General features: G+C 37.6%; 1 protein-coding gene across 7 annotated transcripts; it reads left to right on the top strand.

The window, feature by feature from the left end:
- Nucleotides 1-13,308: 13,308 nt before the first annotated feature.
- Nucleotides 13,309-22,597, top strand: LOC105049975 (transcription factor BIM2). 7 transcript variants are annotated; one of them, XM_019852513.3, is made up of 13 exons: nt 13,309-13,951; nt 14,057-14,140; nt 14,684-15,028; nt 15,679-15,742; nt 15,850-15,980; nt 16,293-16,407; nt 18,218-18,311; nt 18,409-18,504; nt 19,598-19,636; nt 19,768-19,975; nt 20,082-20,226; nt 20,923-21,052; nt 22,188-22,597. In XM_019852513.3, the coding sequence occupies exons 1-13, from the start codon at nt 13,939-13,941 to the stop codon at nt 22,296-22,298; spliced, it is 1,575 nt and encodes a 524-aa protein (XP_019708072.1). In that variant the 5' UTR covers nt 13,309-13,938; the 3' UTR covers nt 22,299-22,597. The 7 variants fall into 7 exon arrangements, with proteins under 7 accessions (XP_019708072.1, XP_073118171.1, XP_019708078.1 ...); XM_073262070.1 differs by having other exon boundaries at nt 13,318-13,951; nt 20,076-20,226; XM_010929816.4 differs by having other exon boundaries at nt 13,328-13,951; nt 18,242-18,311; nt 20,076-20,226.
- Nucleotides 22,598-24,335: the final 1,738 nt, after the last annotated feature.

Here is a 24,335-nt window from a genome sequence, read left to right as displayed (position 1 = left end):
ATACACATGTCTTATTAACAAATATGCAAACACAAAGAAAATATGGGTTCCAAAAGGAACCATTCTGACTAACCTGAAAGGACCCAAGAAAGCTTGGGTACCTAAGACAGAAACGTGACCTTTGCTTGCAGGTGTGTCTAGCATCCCAAGAAGGAAACAGAAAATGGTATCTTGATAGCGGATGCTCGAGACACATGACTGGTGATGAATCACAATTCATCACGCTTGATGCTAAGGATGGAGGGATGGTCACCTTTGGAGATAATGGCAAAGGAAAGATCATCGGGATAGGTAACATTGGTATCACTCCCTCCAAATACATTGAGAATGTTTTATTAGTTAAAGGTTTAAAGCATAACTTACTTAGCATTAGTCAATTCTGTGATAAAGGATATAAAGTAAGTTTTGAATCATCTGTTTGCATTGTGACAAGTCCTATTAACGATGGCATTAAATTTATAGGACATAGGCATGGCAATGTTTATATGGTAGACTTGAATGACTTATCTAAATTAGACATGCAATGCCTAGTTTCCTTAAATGCTAAAATAAATGAGACTAGTTGGCTGTGGCATCGTAGACTTGCACACATTAGCATGCATTCTCTTTCAAAATTAATCAAAAAGGATTTAGTTCTCGGTTTGCCAAAATTGAATTTTGAAAAGGATAGAATTTGTGATGCATGCCAATTAGGTAAACAAACTAGAGTATCATTTAAATCCAAAAATACTGTTTCAACTTCTAGACCTTTAGAGCTCTTACATATGGATTTATTTGGACCAACAAGAACCACTAGTCTAGGAGGAAAACGATATGGATTTGTAATAATAGATGATTACTCTCGTTTTACTTGGGTTTTCTTTTTAGCTCACAAAAATGAAACTTTTCAAATTTTCACTAAATTTCATCGAAAAGTCTCTAATGAAAAAGGGTTTTCAATTCAAAATATTAGAAGTGATCATGGAACTGAATTTGAAAATCAAGATTTTGAAAATTTTTGTGATGAAAATGGAATTGGCCATAACTTCTCTGCTCCTAGGACACCTCAACAAAATGGGGTAGTTGAAAGAAAATAGAACCTTAGAAGAAATGGCCCGTATCATGCTTTGTGAAAGCAACCTTTCAAGATATTTTTGGGCGGAAGCTATTAACACAGCATGTTACATTTTAAATCGTGCTTTAATAAGACAATTTTTAAAGAAAACTCCCTATGAACTTTGGAAAGGAAGAAAACCAAATATTGCATATTTTCATGTTTTTGGTTGCCGATGTTTTGTATTAAATAATGGAAAAAAAAAACTTGGTAAATTTGATGCAAAATCAGATGAAGCAATCTTTCTAGGTTACTCCTCCACTAGTAAAGCATTTAGAGTTTTCAACAAAAGAACTTTAATAGTTGAGGAGTCCATACATGTTGTCTTTGATGAATCTAACGATCTTCCTTCAAGGAAGAATGAGGGTGTTGATGATGCAGATCCACTAATAAAAGGTATAAAGGAGATCACTCTGAAAGATTCAGCAACTCCAGAAGACAAGGATCAAGAAGACGAACAAAATGAAAGAGGTGAAGAAATTCAAGAACAACCTCAAGGTACAAATGAATTACCCAAGGAATGGAGGTATGTTCACAACCACCCTAAGGAGTTAATAATTGGTGATCCTATGCATGGGGTAAAAACACGTTCTTCACTTAGAGATGTACTTAATCATTGTGCATTTGTATCTCAACTTGAACCTAAAACTTTTGAAGAAGCTGAAAATGATCATAACTGGATTAATGCTATGCAAGAAGAACTTAATCAATTTGAAAGAAATAATGTTTGGACCTTAGTAACAAGACCTAAAGATTATTCAATAATTGGCACAAAATGGGTCTTTAGAAACAACTTAGATGAGCATGGAAATGTAATTAGAAATAAAGCAAGACTGGTTGCTAAGGGATATAATCAAGAAGAAGGAATTGATTTTGATGAAACTTTTGCACCTGTTGCTAGATTAGAAGCCATTAGACTTCTACTTGCTTATGCTTGCTTTATGAAATTCAAACTATTTCAAATGGATGTTAAAAGTATATTTTTAAATGGATATATTTCTGAAGAAGTATATGTAGAACAACCCCCTGAATTTGAAAATCATGCTTTTCCCAATCATGTCTTTAGATTAAATAAAGCTTTATATGGTCTAAAACAAGCACCTAGAGCATGGTATGAAAGGCTAAGCAAATTTCTACTAAATAATGGTTTCTCAAGAGGCAATGTAGATACAACCCTATTTATTAAAAGAAACCAAAATGATATGCTAATTATACAAATTTATGTTGATGACATAATTTTTGGGTCTACTAATGAATCCCTTTGTCAAGACTTTGCTAAGCTTATGCAGGGAGAGTTCGAGATGAGCATGATGGGAGAACTCACCTTCTTCCTCGGACTCCAAATCAAACAATCAAAAGAGGGAATCTCCATCACCCAAAGCAAGTACACCAAGGAACTACTCAAAAGATTTGGAATGGAGAACTGCAAACCAATTGGCACACCAATGAGTCCCTCAAGTAAGCTTGACAAGGATGATGAAGGTAAAAGCGTAGACTTAAAATACTACAGAGGTATAATTGGCTCATTATTATATCTAACTGCAAGTAGGCCTGATATCATATTTAGTGTTTGCTTATGTGCTAGATATCAATCTAATCCTAAGGAATCTCATTTGAATGCTGTTAAAAGAATCCTTAGATACTTAAATGGCACACAAACTATAGGGTTATGGTACTCTAAGGACTCACAAATTAATTTGTTAGGATATTCTGATGCTGATTTTGCTGGATGTAAATTAGATAGAAAAAGCACAAGTGAAACTTGCCAATTTCTTGGAGTTAACCTAATCTCATGGTTTAGCAAGAAACAAAATTCGGTGGCATTGTCTACGGCTGAGGCCGAATACATTGCAGCCGGAAGTTGTTGTGCTCAAATCTTATGGATTAAGCAACAACTCGAAGATTTTAGAATCAAACTTAATGAAACACCAATAAGATGTGACAACACAAGTGCCATAAATCTATCTAAAAATCCAATTCAACACTCAAGATCTAAACATATTGAAATAAGACATCATTTTATAAGAGAACATGTTCAAAATAAAAATATAATTCTTGAATATGTTTGCACTGAGAATCAATTAGCTGATATCTTTACAAAGGCCCTTAGTGAGGATAGATTCTGTGAAATTAGGAGAAATCTAAGAATTTTAGATCCATTTGTCTGAAATTTCTCAATTTTCAAAGAATAGATGTCAAAAAAATCTTAGAGCTCAATTTTCAACATCTATCCTGGTCCCAAAAGCTCAGATTTATCACTCTAAAAATTTATCATTGAGCAAAATTCCTTCTCCCAAAATTTTAAATTTTTTTGGAATTTATTTGCATTTTTCCTGAATTTCTGAACTTCATGAGTCGACCCCCATGAGTCGACTCAATGGCAAACTTGTAAATCCCACCAACTTTCAACGGGTTCATTGTTTTTATAAGGGTTACTGTTTGTGAGACGACTCATCTTCCCATCGTTCTTCTTCCAAAAGCCGTCTTCTCCAACTCTTCTTGCTCCAAATCCAAGGATCAATTCTGAGGCAATTCTCCCTCCTACTCTCCACCAAAAATCGCCTCCTTCAAAAGGATTTTCTGTGCTTTCTCGCTTTGCTTGGCGCGGTTTGAACGTGCCCTAGCACTTCACCGAACTTCCAAAATCCACTTCCTTTCTCCACTAAAATTCCTCTTTACTCTCTTGTGATCCCTCCTCCTTTCAATTCAAGTCTTCTTGTCTGCTACTTTATTGGATATGGCTCCAAAGATGAAACTTCCCCAAAGAAGGAAATCAATCCGAGAGCCTGAGGAAATTGTCCGAAAGAAAAGGCATGCTCAGTCTTCCAGTGTTCCCGATCCAGTTTCAGTACCTGCTCAAGGTCTCTCTCAATCCTCCATAAGCCCCAGTGTAAATCCTCTTTCTGATAGAAAAGTAGAAACCGGGAAAAACATAGATTTTCGGTTCTTTGAGAAAGAAGGCTTTACTTTTGCTACCAAGATCAAAAATCAAGGATGGAAACTCTATTGCTCTCTTATGGAAGTCACCTATGTTGATCTAGTCAGAGAGTTCTACCAGAACCTAAATTATGGAAACGGGTCATGACTTCAACAGTCAAGGGGATTGACATATGCTTGGATTCTAGGATATTGGGAGATATACTTCAGTTGCCTAGTGAAGGATATTCATATATGGAACTCCCAATTAAAGAAGAAGGAATCAGAATTATCTTAGGAGAAGCTTTTTCAGGAAGTTTAAACAGATTGGAAGCAAAGCTATTGTCCATTGAGATGAGGGTCCTGCATCAGATTGTAACAAAACTCTTTTTTCCTAGGAGTGGTAGACATGACTTACTGTCTGGCAGAGATGTATGTGTCATGTTTCATATCATCACTCAGACCCCCCTAAACCTCCCTGCACTTATGATAGAGGCCATGAGAGAAACTTTGAACAGATCCAAGGCACACTTGCCTTATGGTATGGTCCTTACTAGAGTATTTAGGAGGTTTGGAGTTAGCAGTGAAGGGGAGACACCTACCAAGCTCTCACATGTGGACACTTTCAACCAACACAGCCTGCACCGAATGGGAATTACAAAGACTGTTGGTGGTTGGATCAAGGGCTCTGAAGAAAGAACTGAGGAGAGAGTTGAGGAAAGAGCTGAAGACAGAACTGAAGGCAGAGTAGAAGAAGAAGGTCCATCTTCTCCTGTACATGACTTCAGGGCAGCTTCACCAGATACCCAGTTCATTCCTGATACTGAGGCTGGCCCTTCTGAGTTTACTAGGATGCCCACACCAGTGTTTCAGCCAGAGAGCAGAGCACCTCATTCAGAGTTCAGACTGGCTGACGATCAGATCGAGCATATTTCACAGCGTGTGGCTTCTTTGCTGTCTAGTCAGTGGGGTAGTACTTCTTTTGCACCTGGTGCCACTTCTTCTGATCAGACCATTACTCCTCACATCTCCACTATGTTTCAGATGATATCGGATCAGTCCATCAGGATACAGCAGCTTGAGGACACAGTCTGGAGACTTACTGGCAGAGTTCTTGACTTGCAGGGGCAAGTCCTTGCATTGGCCCATCCCCAGCCACAGGAGTCTACTATTGAGGTCACAGACCTCACTGCAGAGGCTGGCAGGCTCAGAGGAGCACTAGAAGGTGGATATGAATTACTGAGGAAAGAGATCCGAGGATCAAGTGAGCATGCTACCACCCAGTTCACTGCTCTACTTCAATCTGTTTCCAGAGCACTGAATGTACTTGATTCTATCAGACTCATGGTATCAGCCCTAGCATCTCAGCATTCTCAGCCACCCAGTTCATCTCGCTCTCCTGCTCGTGGCAGAGGCAGACGGGGTAGAGGACGCACTTCTGATCCATCATCTCCTCACCCTATATCTGATGACTCCGATCATTGACTTATCTTGATCTTTACTAGGTCCTAGGAGTTAGTATCTTGTTCTAGGATCTATACCTTGGGGCCATGTATTGACAATTAGCTGGTTGAATTTTATTTTCAAGAACTATGTATTGAAACAATTATGATATTAATGGAATCATCTTTTACCTATATTTCTACCTCTTTGTAATGATCATATTTTGGTTATATATTTTCTTCTTATTGAAATATTGTCTTCTCCTTGTTGTTGTTTGCTGTTGATAATTGCTATATTAAGGGGGAGCAAACATCTGTGAAAAACTCTAAAGGGGAAGAAATTAAAGAATGTTTCAGAAAAAGGAAGAGTTAACTATGTTTGATGATGTCAAAAAGGGGGAGAAATTAAACAAAAACAAAAATTGAAATTAGACAAAAAGCAAAACCCTAAATTATGAGAAAAAGGGGGAGAAATTAAACAAAAACAAAGATTGGAAGATTAAAACAAATATTGGAGAAATTAAACAAAAACAAAGATTGAAAGATTAAAATAAATATTGGAGAAATTAAACAAATATTGGAGAAATTAAACAAAAACAAGGATTGAAAGATTAAACAAAACCTTGAGAAATTTGGTATCGAAATTTGGTATCAGACAGAACTTAAAGCCATCCATCAAAAGCAAAATCATAAGTACAATACAAATAAGTATTTTTTTTTTGCTCTGATATATTTCAAAATTCAAACTTGCTCTGATACATCTTTTGAAATTTTATTCACCTTGATACATCTTAAGAAATTTGTTTTACTCTGATACACCCTAAAATTTCTTTTAACTTGCTCTGATACATGATAAAATTTGCTCTGATACAGTGTGAAGGTTTCTCTGATAAATTATAACATTTGATCTGATACAGTGAGAAAGTTTCTCTGATATATTATAACATTTGCTCTGATACAGTGTGAAATTTTCTCTGACATTTGCTCTAATACAGTGTGAAATTTTTTCTGATATATTATAAAATTTTCTTGCTCTGATACATTGTAAAATCTTTTCTGATATCATTGTAAAAATTATTTTTCTTGCTCTGATACATTGCAAAATTTATTTATCTTCTCTTGCTCTGATATATCTTAAACTCAAAATGATCTAATACCCTTTTCAAATCTTTAAGAAAATGGACAAACTATTTTTGCATTTATATTACATGCCAAAAGAATCAAACTCTTTTCAAGCATATACACCTATAATGGATTCTTTTGAAATTAATGCATTAACATAAATATTTTTGTTCAAATATTTTGTCATCATCAAAAAGGGAGAGATTGTTGCTCCTAGATTGATTTTGATGATTACAAAGCAGATTGAAGGGATACAAATAATTTTAAAATGAAAAAGTCCTTATGCTCTTCAAGGGCAAAATCATAATTTTACTAAAATCCTAATTTGATAGTACCATTTGGTAGAACAAATGATTTGAAATCTATTGATAAAAATTTCATTGTGTTTGGACTTATATTTTTGAAGTTATGAAGGTTTGAAGTGCATGAGTCGACTCATGAGTCAACTCATGGCACTGTGAGCTGATTGGCACGCAAAAATTCTCCTTGGCATGCTAGTTTTCTGGCTTGGCATGACCTGTGAGTCGACTCATGAGTCGACCCACAAGGCATGAGTCGACTCATGAGTCGACCCCTGCTAATTTGAGCCAAGAATTTCCAGAAACGCATTCTCTGGTTTTTGCAACAGAGGTCGACTCATGAGTCGACCCCTGAAGCATGAGTCGACTCATGAGTCGACCCCTACGATGGGAAATGTCAGCAACGGCTATTTTTTTGCCCATTTTAATTACCATTTATGCTTCCTAAAAATCCTCTAACGGCTCTTTATCTACCTAAATTATTTTCTCTTGCTTCTAATGCTACAAAATGCTTAAAATGATGAAAGAAATTGCAGATTAAATAGCGGATCAAACGTGAAATCAAAAATGAGAAGAAGAGAAGAGAGGATCCGAAATCTGCACGAAAAAGCCTGAGATCAACGAAAAATCCAAAAAGAAAAAGAGAGAGGATCCACAATATACCAGAGAGATTGTGAAAGAGAAAAGCAAGATCTTTCAAGGAGAGAATTCTTCACGCCTATTGTTTCAACCTTGATCTAGAGATCGTTCAAAGCTTTCAAGAGATCTTCAATCAACAATCAACCTCTTCTCAAGCATTCAAGCGTTCATCCACTTTGAGAAAATCCGAAAAAGGGGTTCTTCATTTGAGTAAAGCTTTTATTATTATATTCGCTCATTTAAGGAGCTGTTATTGTATTAATCTGTGCTCAAAAATTTCTAACTCTTTGTGAGTTTTTGTTCTTGTGTTTGGAGGATTTTCAAAACAAGGAAAGGTTGATCCGAACCTGAAATCGGAGTGTTTTGGGTTTACTTGTACCCGAGAAATAAGTGTTCTAGCTTGGGATAGCTAGTGTCGGAGTTTTCGACGTTTTGTATTCGGGTTGAATACAAAGGATAGTGGATTGAAATTCCCAAGTAGGATCTTGGAGAGTTGATGTAGGTGCAAGGTTAGCACCGAACCACTATAAATCCTTGTGTTTGTGGTGTGCTTTATTGCTTTATCTTATTTCTTTATTATATCCTTGCAATACTGCTTTAGGTAATTAATATTGATTTAAAGTCTTAGTTTTGTTCTTCATAAGTAATCAGTTGGGCTTAAAATTTTTAGAAACCCAATTCACCCCCCCTCTTGGGTTGCATAGCTGGGCAACAATGACCTCGTAAAGAAAAAAATTAAAAAAAATCAAAAAGGCACTTCAGGTGGAAAAAAGTCTGGATGAAAAAAGAGGAGTATATTTTTTGATTTACCATATTGAGAGCATAATTTGATTCAGCATAATCTTGATGTCATGCATATTGAGAAAAATGTATGTGACAATATACTTTGGACAATATTGGGGGTTACAGAAAAATCCAAGGATAATTTAAATTCTCGATATGATATGCAAGAAATGGGTATAAAAAAAGCATTACATCCATAACAACGAGTGTCTGGTAAGACTTATTTGCCTCCAGCTTGTTTTACAATGTCCAAAGATAACAAAAATATCTTCCTAAAAGTGCTAAAAAATGTTAAAGTCCCTGATGGTTATGCATCTAATATCAGTCATTGCGTACATTTAAAGGAACGTAGTATTTAGGGATTAAAAAGTCATGACAATCATATTTTGATGCAACACCAGAACTAAAAGATCGTATCTTTGTGGAGGTGATGGGAGAAGATGGACATGGACGGATGCGTACTTAGAGTTCGAGCATGACAAAACGACGTTTGTATCAGCAATCTAATCAAGCACCATCAGAGGAGACCATTAGGAGGATTCGGGATGAGCTTCGGACTGAGTTTGATGACAAAATTTTCTACTTGGAGGCACAGCTCCATCAGATGCGTGCTCAGATGGTGAGTGGATCTTTTGCGCATAGCCCAGTAGATACTCCTCGTTCGGTGCCATCCAGTAGTGGATAGGTATGATTTGTTTATTTAGTTAGATTTATATTATATATTAATTGATTATTATTTATAATTAATTTTATATCTTTCAATTTTTTATAATATATAGGTTCCAGATGCATCTAGTGCTCACCAAACACATGCATCGAAAAATGAGAGATTCACTCAGGTGCCTGATGAGGTTTGTGACGATATTCTTGTTGTCTGGATTCTCTTTTCTTTTAGTGTGCCAGGCTACATCATTTTAGTTGTTTAGAGGATCCTGGATCCTGTGAAATAAAGATCACAAGCAGACCCCACTTGGTTTTTTTGGTGAATTATATTATTGTTGGCACATGTTCATATTGTTGGCACAATGATCGCATGCATAATATTTTTTTCCCCCTCCCCTCTAAAGTTCCCATTTTGTTAGGAAAAAAGAGAGATTTTGAAGGGTTTGCTTGGCTTTTGGGTCCTAAGAGGACTCACGAATAGCTGTTCCTGGGGTTTTAAGTCTCTAAAGGTGAATGGAGTAAGGACTAAGAAATTTGATTGGAGTTATGCAAATCTTTCAATTTAGAATCACTAGTCCGGCTTTTCGTCTTGTTTATTCTTTGTCTGAAATTTGTAGAAGTTAGGGATTTAATGATTCCTTATTTTTTCACAAATAAGTTTGCTTTGTAAGGTGTCTGTCTCCTGATTCTGTTAGTTTGTATTCCCTGTAGCAAATCTCTCTAATCAATCTTGCAGCCAAAGAAGTGCAACTATATATATAGGCTTTTTTTTTTTAATAAGTAAATGACTCATATCAATTTAGGAACAAACTATGGAATACTACTTTTCATTTGGCAGAGACCAAAATTGAATCTGTGATGCAATTTTTGCATGTTGTTTACTTGAACCACTTCCTTACAGTGATAGCGAAACACCTCTAATTCTTTTACTATATTATGTTTAGTATTTTATCTACTCCTATTTTTTTGTTTTCACCTCTTTCTTATTGCTTCTTCTCACCTGTTCTTGAAAATGTTAAGTATAAGAATGGAAATATTTTTAGCTAGCCAACAATTTCCTAAAGTCATTGTGGCCTAATCCATCCCAATCTTGCTCAAACTACTTTTGCTTACTCATGAACCCAGATTCAAGAATGTATTCTCTTAGTTTTAACATGATTGCCTATGTTGTTTCAGAAGCATAGAATTATTTTTCGAGGTGAATGTGGTGGGATACTTGCATGGTTCCTGTGATTAAATTAAAGACCTTGTGCTTATGAGCATAATGATGATTTGTTGAGAGAAAGCATTCATTGTATTGGTCCATTAAAAATGTAGGTTGGGTTATTATCTCACTGTTGAATCAATACTTGCAAGTGATTCCAGAGGCCTTTAGCTCATCACAGTTCAGAATATCTTAGGTTGCAGAATTGATTTCCCATTCAAGTCTTTTGAACTTTTTTGGTTTCAGAGCTACCGACTTTGGTGTCGACAGAGGGTACAAGATGATACTCGAATGGTTACAGCCATTTTAATGAGGAAGATAATAAAAACTGAAATATTATGCATGATTGGTAGCTTCAAGTTGGCTGCTAGTTTTAAAATAAATCTGACCATTGTATAGTATAAAAAACAATAATTTCTTGCATTAGACCTTTGTGCCAACAATATGAACATGTTCATATTGTTGGCACATCCTCTGATACAGGAAGTCGGAAATTGTAATTGAATTCCATTGTAACCTTTGTTCTAAAAAATTTATTTTTATTGATGATCTCATTTTATATTTTTTTTATAATAATTTATTAAATTAATATATATTGTTTATTTATTTTCAAATTTAGGTACAAGTCCATGAAGACGAAGCAAGCAAATTTCTTGTTCTATTTTATTTTTTATTGTATTTTGGACAATGGATATGTACTTAGATACTTATGTTATGTTTGGGTAAAATTTGGATGAATTTTTAATATTGGATAATACATTTCAAGTTATTTTTGGTTGAATGGATTTATTTTTAATATTTGAGTATTATGCTTTATTTCCTTTCTAATTGATAAGCAGGTGTATCAATAATGGTTACAAGTTCACAGACATATTTATATAAAAAAATAAAAAAATAAATATAATTAATAAAAATATAATTTATATTTTTTACGACGGTATTTGCTATCGTAAATAATGTATCGAAGATAATAAAAAAAAAAAAATTCTACCACTATTTGCGACGGTAAAGTGCTGTAAAGAAAAAAATTTTTTGCTACCACTATTTGTGATGGTAAAATGTTGTAAAAAAAAAATTTTTTTGCTACCACTATTTGCGACAGTAGAGTGCTATACTAAAAAAATTTTTGCTATCACTATTTGTGACGGCTATAGTTGTCGTAAAAATAAAATATTTATTTACGATGGCAAAATACGGTGGCAAAAAATTATTTACAACGGTATCTTCTATCACAAATAAATGTCACAAATACATCTTATATGATACTTTTTTATGACGCAAGTAATTATCGTCGTAAAAAATTGTCGCAAAAATTTTTTGCGACGGTATTCCACCATCGTGAAGTTTTTACTGTGGCTGAAACGACGACGGTTAAAATGCCATCGCAAGATCATCATAAATATGCTTTTGCGACGGTGAGTCATTATTGGCGACGAAAAAATACCGTTGTAAAAAATATATTTTCTTGTAATGTCTAAAGAGGTGAGGAGGCGTTTCCATCCACCAAATCCTTCTCCTCCGACTAGATTGCCATTGAAATCCTCTGAAAATTGGATAAATCAAGGCCCATGGTAGTCCTCAATGCCCTTCTTTGTCCTTTGAGAGGGTGATTTCGAGAACCTCTTCTCATTTTTTTTCTTTTGGACATTCACGGAATTGGGGCTTTTAGGAATTCTGTACATTGTTTGCTTATTTCTCAATAAGTAAAGCTTTTGGAGTTGTGTTAGAGGTGAACTTGATCTTCATTTCCTATATATGAGTGCCAATGGCCATCACAGAATGCGGTCAATGGTATTAAATAGTAATTTTTTTTTATTGTTAAATATGATCCAATACAGTGAACCTAGTCTTAGTCTGGAATGAACTATCAACTTTAGGGATTCCAGTGAAAACTATATATTGAAGGTGGAAGCAAACTATTTTAATGACATACATACAAGGCTCTAGATCTACTTCACTTGGTCAATAAATGTTTTCTTCCATTCATTTTCTAAGAGGTATAATGTTTTAAATAATCTACAAAGGTATTCTTTCGCATGAACATAATAATCAGTGATGCAGTCTATTCATTTTAGAGCTAATCATGTCCCTATCCGTAAAACACACAAATTATCCATACCTTAACTTAATTCCACGTAAAATATTATATCAGCCGTGACGTGCCGTGCCTCGAAAGATATATGGCTTGTAATGACCCATCTTTGTCATCACAGACACGAATTATCATGGATGTCACTCTCCATATTTGCGGTAAATCAGATAATCTGAGCAGATCTTAGGATGTCTTTGCTTATTCTTTTAGTCTGTCGCATTCCACCTCAGAAGAGGCATCCGTCTACGTAACTCAACTTAAATGTTCACAAAGGTGGCAGCTAAGTGTACTTTGTCCTTTTTTTTTTTTTTAGGTGGGGGGCGTTAAATGTACTTTATGCTTTTAAACATAGTTAATCCTCATATTATATTATCCGTTCTTCCGTGGACATTAAAAATCCTTTTAATTGACTTTTCATGTCAAAACATGATGCCTTACCTGGAGCCATTATTTTATTTTATTATATAAATAAGCTATATAAAAATATATATATATATATAATTTTAGAGAAAAAGGAGATATTTGTGTATTATATTATATTATATATGTAATGAAAAGCTGGAGGGAGGTGGAAGGGAGTGGAGGAATCTCACGCACATGCAGCCTCCAAGGGATGCCCGCAATTCCCGGTCATGTGGCTCGACGGAATGGGCCCCAGTGCAACCTGTCACGCTGGCGGCCCGTCACGTGACGTTTCCCCGCGGCCCCAACGCGTTCTACTGCGAGCTCAGCTCCCCCTCTTTTGTTCTTATTTAACACACTTTTTAATCGGGATTAGCGTTTATTTTTAACTCTCCCACCAATAACTCTCTTTGTCAACGCCCGCCAACCGCAGTCAACTCGTCGTACGGCACGTGATCCCCATTAAACACCGTGGGTGTATCTTCACCGTCTGATCGATCTAGATGGTCGGTATTTGTTCTGCTCTTTCCCTCGTAGAAATCCAACCGTCCGATCTGGAGTAATTTTAGTTGAAAAGATCTATTAAGAATACACCTCGGATAAGCTTGGGAAAGAGGACAGGGGATGGTGTCATTACGGGCGTTACTTTCGTTTGAGCGGCGTGAGAGACGCCGTTGTGCAGCGACGGAAAAGGAGGAGGGAATAAAAGGAGGCGAGGGGGGCCGCAGTCCTTCCCCTGGTGCTCCTCCGGAGATATATCGATCCATCTCTCTCTCTCTCAGGTAAATTTCCGCGAATTCCAGCCAAACTGCGCTGCATTCCATCCCCTCGGCTCTCTTCTTCGCTCTCCTAGATCTCTTTCTCTCTCTTTCTCTCTCTCTCTCTCTCGATCGAGCTAGGGTTTGTGAGAGATCTGTCTTTGTTTTGTTTGAGATCTCCTTGACAAAGCCGAATTCCGTGGAGTTCTGGGCATTTGGGTTTGAATTCGACAGAAGTCTTCGAGTTGGAGGTGGAGCTTTCTCGCCTAGTGGAGCTCCGTGGTATTGTATACTATTCGATAGAGCGGATCGCTTCCACTGTTTTCCACGGCGGAGGCTCGAGATTGGATCCGGAGGCCTTCTAACGGAAGGGGTTCAAGATTATTTGTTCTTGGAATAGATTTGCGTAAGGATCGGAGGATCTATCGTGCCGAAACTGTGGGAGAATTTTGTGGTTAATTTGCGTGGCTAACTATTTGAAAAGATCAATAACAATCGAAGAGTGTAGTGTGGCGACGTACGGGGATGGAGCTTCAAGGTTTCGACTACAAAACAGAAGCTTTTTTTTTTTTTTTTTTGTTGGTTTTATTATGTTTATTTAGTTTTTGTAATTTTGGAGGTGATGGTATTTAAAATATTTCAGGTAAGAAAGCAACTTACGATTTCCTTTCGCTTTACAACAAGGATTCGTCTTTCCCGCACCCAGATCCAAGGCCTCCTTCCCAAGGTACATGTGAATCTATTTTATAGATTGTTTGAATTAAAAGCAACTCTGAGATTTTTATCAGAACTCTCCGCTGTAATTTATATCAGTTTTCCTACCATTTTTTGAAAATAACTCATGAATTCTCGTAACTTTAACAAAACAGCGTGCTTAGAGAGCTTCTTTGCTCTTATCTCTTCCCGGACTCTTTATCACAAGACATCGTTAATCTAATTCAGAAACTGTCTCTCTCGGTCCCTTGCTCCTTGCTATGATCACGCTAGGGACGTACTTGGAAGAAATGCTTTCCAAATTAGGCAGCGAAGTTAGCATTCCGGGAAACAGCGTCAATCCTACCTCTCGTAGTCCCTGACATCTCTTATCTCTCTGGTCTACGGACTCTAGCATCTGGACCTTTATCCTTCTACGTGATAACTAATACAAGAAACAAATCTGATGGATGGGTTCCATCATAGCACTCAAAGTTGTCTAGGATCGCGGGGTGCAGTTCATAATCACCGTTTGATCAATCTAATTACATTACTATATCGTTTGTTTAATTCGCAGGCTTTTTTCTAACGACGCACGACTTCTTAAAGCCGCTGGAGCGGGCTGACAAGGGCCACCGACACGAGGCGGCGAGCGGCGATGCCGCCGTCGGCCGTGTGGGCAGTGCGGCCTCGGTAGAGCATGTTCTACCGGGCGGCATCGGGACGTACAGCGTCAGCCACGTGTCGGATCCCGTCCCCCTGGCCATGGTGAAGCCGGAGCGCGGCACGTGCCGAGGCGTCGACGTCGAACGGAAACCCGAGGCCTATTACGACAACGGCGTCAGTTACGGCTCCCCCTTCCCCGCTGCCGTCCCGGTCACGCTGTGGGACGAGTCCGCCGCGAAAGACCCCTGGTCCAGAGGTAAGGTCCCATCGGACGGCCCTGATTTGTTCTCTCAGGCTGTCCAATTTAACCTGGAATGCCGTCACCGTTATGTCTGACGGGATTGGTTCCAGCTCATAAAGGCTCGTGCGCCCGTAAAGAATAACGTGACAACAATATTATATTTGATGATAACGGATGACGTGACCCGGGGGGCTGGTGGGACGTGTAAGCTCACAAATCACCCCACTTCGAAAGCGGGGAGGTGGGACCCACATTCACGTGACATATTTTCTCCGAAACGGAGGTGGCACGTCGCGAGGAAGGAAAAAATAAAAAGGTTTGGTGAGGCTCACGGAGACCACGTGATTGGCACGTGACTTCACGCGGCTCAGGACAAGATCTAGACCAGTTTCCGCCGCGCCACCCCATCCTCCCCCGCCGGGACGTCGCCGTCGGGTCCGGTCCAGTTGGCCGTCCGATGCTGCGATGAATACTTATCATATAAAAAGAAGCGGGAAGATGAAAGAGAGACCAATGGGGGAGGTTACCGACCTCCGACCGGCCGGCGGCTATTAATTATTCCATCCGTATGATTTTTTTTTTTGAAATAATATAATATTTTAAGTAAGAAGCGAGTCGCTCAGGTCATCGTCGTTGGTTGTTTATGGTTTTCCCGGGCGTCGCAGGGCAGTGGCCGTCTCCATTCACCGCACGCGGCAGCGGCGGCTTCGGAACGCTCTCCGACTCCAGGTCGGTGGCCCTTCTCCTCCTCTCACCATGGCCGCTTCTTCTTCTTCTAGGTTTCTTGGGGTTTTCTAGGGTTTCTTAGAGTTTTGATGGGTGGGTGGTTGGGGCAGGAATCACCCGGCGCTGGAGAAGAAGCGATTGATGGAGTCAGCGTCGAGATCCAGCAAGGGCTTCGACGAGGAGGAGGAGGAGGAGGAGGAGGAGGAGTCCGGCAGAAGGGAGGGCTCCTCCTCGCATAAAGGTCTCTCCTTTTCTTGTCCTTTAATGTTTTTGATTCTTTCCTTTCCCCTCCTTGGTTGGGGAGCATGTTAGCGTGCTGGTTGGAGAGGGCTAACGTGCGCGCAGGTGGTCATTGGCGGAAGTTTCTAGTGACCTTCGGTTTTCTTAAGGAAAATAAATTTTTAAGCGTAAAAATCCATTTTCTCGAATTTGTAATGTCGCATTTTAGCGAAATTCATTTATTTAGGCCTGTGGAATGCAGAAAATTATGCTCCCGCTGTTTTTTTTTTTTTTTTGGGGAATTGAAATTCCTTATAGTTTTTATTTATTGCAGAGTTGACCGTGAAAGTAGATGGGAAGAACAGGGGTGACAATGATCAGAAGCCCGGCACCCCAAGATCAAAGCATTCTGCCACTGAGCAGCGGAGAAGGAGCAAAATAAATGACAGGCAAGTTTGTTTTGGATGAAATATCTGATTACCTTTCCAAATTCAGCAGTGATCCTTTTCTTATGCTGTTTGACCTTTTTTTCAAAATTAAGCTTTAAATAACGTATTTTTGTTCTAATTTGAAGTTGTTTCTTTGGTGATTTGCCTTGTGGAATGCTTGGAATTTTTGGCCAGTTTGGGTCCAACAAAGAGTATTCTGGGGATATCAAAGTATTTTATACTGGTAGATTGAATAGTTATCTCGAAGTTGGTGAACCTTTGGTCCAAGAAATCTTTTCAGACTTTCTAATATCAACGTTTGTATTTGCCTAGGCAAGGATCTGAACACAGTTGTCGAGAACCACGACAAGCTTTTGCTTCTTTGAAGCTTTTTGTTTCCGTGGAGAATTGTATTAAAGAATGGTTGCATATGCTAGATCTTTTTTCCTTTTCGTTTAACCGATTTATGATAAGCTCGGTTGATTTCATATATGATATTTGTAAATTTCTCCTCTTAGGTCTTTTCTCATTCTATGTGTATCTTTGTATGGATGTTCTTAATGGATGATGAGAGGTGATCAATCTGGACTTTCAGAGCTTGAGAAACATTAGGAAAGCGCTAGAAGTTTCCATAACAGTGTAAGAAGTGAAAATAATTTCTTTTTTTGAAAGTTCTAAATTCAAGGAATAAGGAATCAGGGAGGAACAAAAAGGATATTAGAGCACAGATTCTCTTTTTGAAATAAGAGAAAATCAAGGGCGGATTAGATTAATGCGAAATTAATTGAATAAAATCTTGGTTTGACAAGAATTGGAAAAAAAATAGGTTGCATTTTACAGTTATATAGAGATTTTATAGATAGAAGCAGGGAATGATTAGCTTGAGAAGAACCATAGAATTTTACTCTTTTACAGCAGGTTCTGTGTACGGAACCTCTAAAAATATGGATGTGTGCATGTTCATACCTCATAAGAATAAAGATGCCCATTGATCAGCTTCTTAATGACCTTTCTGCAGTGTTAACAGCTATACTTGAAATAGTGAACCACAGGTTTTGGTAAAATTCATTCACTTTAGGAATATGGCTTTTCTTCAAATCCTTAAATTTAGTAAATTATCTTTTAAGAAGATGTTCCTTATAAAGATAGGCATGCTTGACACCAGGGTGGTCATTTCATTTATCAACAAAGGAGATATGGCAACCAAGTCGATACCTTTCACAGGCATTGGTGTTGTAATTTCTTCCTTCGAACTCTTTATTCCCAAATGATATTTGAAGAAAGCTGCTGATTTCTTGACTCTGTCTGCATTTGTACATTGAGTCACACCAAGACTTAGTTAAGCTCAAGAACTGGATAACAAATCAACGCATCTTTCTTTTTCAAACCTTCTAAACTTCTTAAAGAAATCTCTTCGATATGGTAAAAGTTGAGGTGTTATTTGATTTACAATGGAAAATCTTATGCAGTATTCGAGGGTGCATATTGATTTGGGTGCTTGTGAAGGACAATATTTAAAAAAAAAAAAACAGATAAATTAGGAGATAAAAATATTGTTTTCTTCCCCTATTTTCTGGTTATAAGCAATGCTGGTGAGATAAATTCGAAAGGTTATTTCCAGAACATAGAGGGTGGCAAAATACAATTATCATTATATATCATCACATTGATTTTTATATGCGAACCTTAATGTGGACTCTTCTGTACCTTGGCTTTATGCAGTCTACCATATATACAACTTGTTTGCTATGCAACTTTCCTGAACAGTACAGAAAACACAAATAAAGTCTTGTTCATTTTTTGTTGAATTATTACTGTTTGATGCACTTAGAATGGACCATGGATCTGTCATCAGATTTCAGATACTTAGGGAACTCATACCACATACCGATCAGAAGAGAGATAAAGCATCATTCCTTCTGGAGGTATGCTGAATCATCCGAAGATTATTTCACCATTGTTTTCCACCTTTTGCAATTAAATTCATTGAAAATGACATATATCATTATATCACTTATGCAGGTTATTGAGTACATCCGGTTTTTACAAGAGAAAGTTCAGAAGTATGAGTCCTCGTACTTGGGATGGAATCAAGACAATGCAAACTTAATGCCATGGGTAATGTGCCTTCCTCTATATGCATAGCTGAGTGTGCATACTTTAGTTGCATCAGATGTTCTATAGCGAGTAGGATTAATAGGTGTGTGTGTGTGTGGCTTGTGGGGGTGGGGTGTGGGGGGGTGGTTGGGGAAGATACCCATTTGTATATTCTTAGATCTGCCTTAATGTAATTTTGCTTAATTTTGCATGAATAAGCACAGCCACCTAATTCGTGTATCCCCATATGTCCAATTGAAACACTGGTGGATATGGTCTGGATGCTCCATATTTCTATATATTGTTATACAGCACTAGGTAAACTATGCACGTGCCCCTTAAGTTCATTTACTTGCAAATATTCGGAGCAAGCGGAAATAGTGATGCTCATAGGAACTCCAAATGTCGTGAAAGCTACCTTGGGTCCACATTATGATGTTCTGTCTCTTAAACAGGATACTGTTATCTAAGCTTATTGTCATGCAAAAGCATGCATTCTGGAACAATTGAAGATGTTAATTTTCACAACTTTTAATGGGGACTTGAGATTTTTTTTATTTGGACTACAAACAAGTAGAGTCAGTATAAATTTCTTGGAGGATATATCTTCTTTCATTATCTGTCAATGTTCTTATGGTACATGTTATTGGTAAACCTTTGATCTGCTTGTGCCTTTTATATGGTATTGGTTTTCATATGTTTTTATAAAATGTTATAACTGTGAATACAGCTGCATTGTAAGATTATGCTGCTAATTATGCTGATATTGTTGGCTTTGTAAAGTTTTGCGAAAGTCGACTTACGTTTTGCAATTGTTTGCGCCCAGCCCTGCCTTTGTTTAGTGAAATGGTACTCAGTGAGTAATTGTATTTTCGGTGAAATAAATAACTACCATATTTAAACCAAGTTAGACAAACAATTTTGATAATGAATGAGTGTTCTTTTAATCTCTTGGTTAGTATTCGTGTGTGAGTGCTAGACCAGTTGTTAGATCGTATTGTTTCAAGACTTCTAGGTGAACTTTTAGCTGGTCCCAACAAATATTGGATATCTTAATCATTTCTGCAAACAAAAAGAGTTTTTATTGATTTTCGCTTTTTGGTTCTTTTGGCAGGTAAAAGTCTATTTTAGATCATTCTGGAAAAATGCACGGGTATCTGTCATTTAGTAAACTTTGACAAAACTGGACATTATATGCATGTTTGTCATTGGAAAATTTCTTATGATGATATTCTTCTGTTTAATGATCTTATTCAACCATTCCTTTTCTAACCTGTGCAACAGAATAATAACCAGTCTACTGGGGATGGTGTCTCGGATCCCTCTCAAGTTATCAGAAATGGTTCTGCTTCCCCTGGATATATGTTTTCTGGGAATGACAATAGCATCCCAGTTGCACCAGCAATGCTCTCAACTGCACAGACTCTGACTGAATCAGATATGGCTGCTGGAGTCTCTCACAGAGCAGTGGAAACTCCTGCAAATTTTGCAAGTAAGATGGCTGCTACACCCCCCTCTTTTGCTGCCAAACTTGTATTCTTATGCTGGAAGAGAAACTAGTATTGCTCAGTTACAGCAGAGGCTGTTTTCAGATGCAGATAACATGACAACCCTGGCCCAGCCACGATGGTTAAGATCATCTGGTCAGCTTGACCATGCTGTCAGTCATGAGATTTTGAATGAACAAGAAGAGCTGACAATCAATGAAGGAACAATAAGTGTGTCCAGCGCCTACTCCCAAGCGTATGTGTTCAATATTTTTTTTTCTCATCTTTATTATTAAATATCACGAATACATTTCTTTCAGGACTTCTTTTTTTTTTTTTTTGATTTTTCTCTCTCTAGGCTCTTAAATTGATTATCTATCTGCATATTCCTAAATGTTGGAATGATGCCTGTGTGACACATTCAAATCTGATGCCTTCTTTGCGGTTTTTTGGATAAGTGTCATATTATTCTGTTTTTCTTTGGGAATTCTAACAATTTTTCGGCTTTGTCCATTCTTATGAACTTAGGTTTATGCTATTGTACTTAAGAATTCAGGAATCACTGTGGTAATCTTTGTCAATGTCTTCTTTATTTGACCTTTTACTATTCACATATGTTATGCTTATGTAATTTTGGATAGGATGGATGCTACTGATATATTTATAGAGATAATACCAAGTTGTCTTCTGCCCTTTTTTCTTTGATTCCATTCATTTTTCTGCTTAAAAATCCAAGCTTGATGCTCGGTTATCAGCCAGCAGTTCCAACGTATTATTCATTATTTAGAAGGTTTCTTAAGCTATATCTGTACACTAAGTGATAAGTTTCATGTTGAGCTTGTCAAGGAGCATAACAATTATTTAGTAACTCTAGTTTCTTGACTTGGAATCTATATAACCCACCCGAAAATTAAAATATGATTTTTGGATTTTCTTTTTGGGTGTAAGACAGGCTGTTGACTACACTAGCTCAGGTGCTACAGAGCTCTGGTATAGATCTGTCTCAAGCCAGTATTTCTGTACAGATCAACCTTGGCAAGCGAGCAATTAATAAGAGACTTGCTGCCACTTCCAATGCCAAGGTATGGACTCTTTCTTCCTGTGAACTTATCTATTTGTTTTTGCTCTGAATCAGTGTGAAGGTCAGGGTACATCTCGGATCTGTTTCTAGAGCACAATTGATAATTCATTTCCATCTCCCAGTATGAACCGTAGACTGCTTGGACAATCCATTTCTACAGTCCTGTTGCCTTGCATGAATCTTTGCTACTTGGCTAATTGTTTCAATGTACAACTTTGATACCATTATTGAATATATGTTGAGGATCCTTCTTTTTTATAATGAATTAGTTCTTTATCTCATAGAGTATATCACTCTTTCAGAACTTACACTGGAATATGTATTGCAAAAAATGTCAGCATGGGAGGTTCTTTGTGCTCACAACATCAGTCGCTACTTATCTTGATTAATTATCCACTTAGCTGTTAAGTGATCCATTTAATGTATATAGTGCATTTCTCTAACCTAGTCAATAATATGAATGTAGCCCCATTTATATTTCAGCAGTCCTTTAGGTTTTCAACTGGATCTCACGAATGCTGTCGTTACTACGACCAGAAAATATCCAGTCAACTTTGCCATTATATGGGATACTGCCATATGTGCTGAATCACATTAACCTGACCTTCTGGAGCCCATGTTTCATTTGTATGTCTGAGAAGTCATGGTTCTAGGGGCTTGACCTCAAGCATTATTCTTATGGTGATGTTCCAAAACTCAAAATGCAGTCAGTATTATTATATTCTAATGTACTTAACTCCAGTGAAAATCAACTCTTTCCGAAGTGTACATTTCGACGTCATGTTTGATTGATTTATAATAGTTTAGTATGGGGCTGCTTTAAAAACATCCTTATGATCTAAAATTTCGTAACTCATGATTGTTCATGCTCAAATTCAACTCACGTTTTTCTTGTTAGCAGCATTATCACTCATATGTTCTATCTTTACTCTTGATGCTCATGTCTGGTTTAAAATCTGATTAATATATTAGTTGTGGATGGTCTAACTTGCATTTTGCATCTCTGGAAGTAAATTATTGTTTACACTGTCATAATATGTATACATGCATCCACAAACAAGTATCTGCTCTTCTTAATGGCATTCAGGTTCTCATACTTTGTTATAAATCTAACAGTTCCTTTATTTTGCTTGTAGGACCATGAAGACCCTGCATCTACTAATCAAGCAATGGGACACTCTACGTTGGGAAGCAATGCCAAGCAATCCTTGCAAACACGAAAAAGGAGAAAAACAAACAACAGCTAGTGCTATCATACTCGGTTTTATATTTAACTTTGTCATGCCGCTGAACTCCTCAGATGAATGTATATTCTGTTTTGTTTGGCTTTTACTGCTCTTGGTGGACAGACAAAATCTATGGGGTATTCTTTCATTGGTGACTACTTTCCAAAAGAGGCTTCCATTACAAATTGTGAAGCTGCTTTTGTTACAGGCTTCCATGCATGAGAAGTTTTGTTCTGTCAAGGACTCCTGTTGTAAGGTATTTTGGATAATTTCTAACCGTGTTTTAATAGCAGTATATGCAAAATAGATTTTTTTTTTAAGTATACTCTACAACTAACAATGTGACGTATTGATTGACTGTTTGCTCCAAATTTGAGTGGATTTTGTAGATCAGTAGATGCAGCTCAATTTATGTGGAATGTGCTTGAATATTTTTCGCAATTTGTTCCTGCAGTTTTGTTGTGTTTGACATCCATGCAGAAGAGTTGATTTTTATATAATGCTCTATTGGTAGTAAGTTGGACATTTGTCCTTTTAAGGTCTCTTTCACAAGCATTTTGTCGTCTATGTAGATTGGACATGGAACCCTGTTCTTCGTTCTATATAATACCTTAAGGGCTGCTCAGGAACTCAGGGCATCTCTGAAAACTTCAAAACCTCGGATCTTTTGAACTTTTTTATCTGTGCTGTTGCCAGATAGCTTTCTGAACACTCTAAAGGCCACATATTGGGCTGGAACTGAGATCGGACTGACCTGATTTTGGATCGAGCTTCGGATAATTTCGAAACAGTTTCGGCCGGATTTGAGCCTAATTATAAGATCCGTTTGTCTTTCGAATCAGGCTCGTGTATATCTTTGGCTCGGTTTGAACCCAAGCCCGATTAGAAGCCCGATTGTACGTCAAATCTCATGGTGAATAACATGCCACGTTACCCTCTGTTTCTCATGGTGAATAACATGCTGCATTACTCTCTGTATTTCACCAATTCTCGATTGCACACTATCCATCATGTGTATGCTCTTAGATTTGCTCTGGTAGATGATCGAGATGAGGATCAAATATCTGATGGCCATGCTAAACCAAGACATTCGCTCCTTCGATATTGAAGTCCGCACATTTGACATCGTGTATGCCATCAATGCGACACAATCATCATTTAGAATGCCATCAGCGAGAAGGTGGAGCTCCATTTCCATTCCAAGAAGGGAGCACATTCGTGTTATGGAGGGTGGCGGTGGTGGTGTAAGCCGGATGAGATTGAGTGCGGAGGAGCCATGGGCGTCGGGTGCGGGGGGGAGGGATTGAGGGCTGAGTTGCGAGCGAAGAGTGGCGGAAGAGCCGCAGGTGGTGCTAGGGGCGGGGGGATGGGCGCAGAGTCATGGGCGGAGGGAGGTAGATGAGCTACAAGAGGATTTACTGAGGATCCGAAGGTTAGGGCTTTATCTTTTTTTTAAAAAAAATTAAAAAAAAAAAAAGAGAGCTAATGTAGCTGAATACCTGATTCGATTGGCCCAATTGGATTCGAGCCGAGCTTGGATCCAAGTTTTTCAAGAACTTTAGGACCTAAGACCTGTCCAAAGCTAGAAAGAAAATTTAAGCTGGGCTCAAGACAAGGGTGTGCCCGACCCCGGCCAATTTCCAGCCCTAGCCACACACCTTACTTTTTGTTAAACCCCAGCCCTATGTTTGGTTGAATTTAAGGACCAAATCCATAGGATTCCAGGAGGTTATTTGGTTGACAAATATTACTAAACCAAATTTATGTAAAATTTAAAATAAATGCAGTTTTACAAAAACGATTTGGCTTTTCTTTTTTTTTTTTATGAAGTTCATTTTGCTTGAACTGGTCAAACTGAACGGAGTTTGCGAATGGAGTGCTTTTAAGCTGTAAAATGTCGGACATTCGAACTAATGAATGTTTACATGTGATGCGAAAGATGACATGTTATCAACGAAACAAAAAAGAAACAGAAAAAAGAAAAAGGGAATTTACATTGAAGACTCCAGTGTAAAATATTTGCTAAGATAACGCTGTGGTTGTGGTTTTGACTGCTTT

The sequence above is a fragment of the Elaeis guineensis genome, chromosome 8 (assembly GCF_000442705.2).
Source record: "Elaeis guineensis isolate ETL-2024a chromosome 8, EG11, whole genome shotgun sequence".
In the NCBI taxonomy this organism is placed as follows: Eukaryota; Viridiplantae; Streptophyta; class Magnoliopsida; order Arecales; family Arecaceae; genus Elaeis; species Elaeis guineensis.
Note: the sequence above shows the minus strand (reverse complement) of the source record. Positions and strands in the feature narration are given on the sequence as shown.

Excerpts from the sequence above, each read along its gene's own strand:
- LOC105049975 (XM_073262070.1), top strand. Across the intron at positions 14,141-14,683 it reads TCCAAGGCCTCCTTCCCAAG|GCTTTTTTCTAACGACGCAC; the intron begins GTACATGTGAAT and ends TTTAATTCGCAG. Across the intron at positions 16,408-18,217 it reads AGGAGCAAAATAAATGACAG|AATGGACCATGGATCTGTCA; the intron begins GCAAGTTTGTTT and ends TGATGCACTTAG.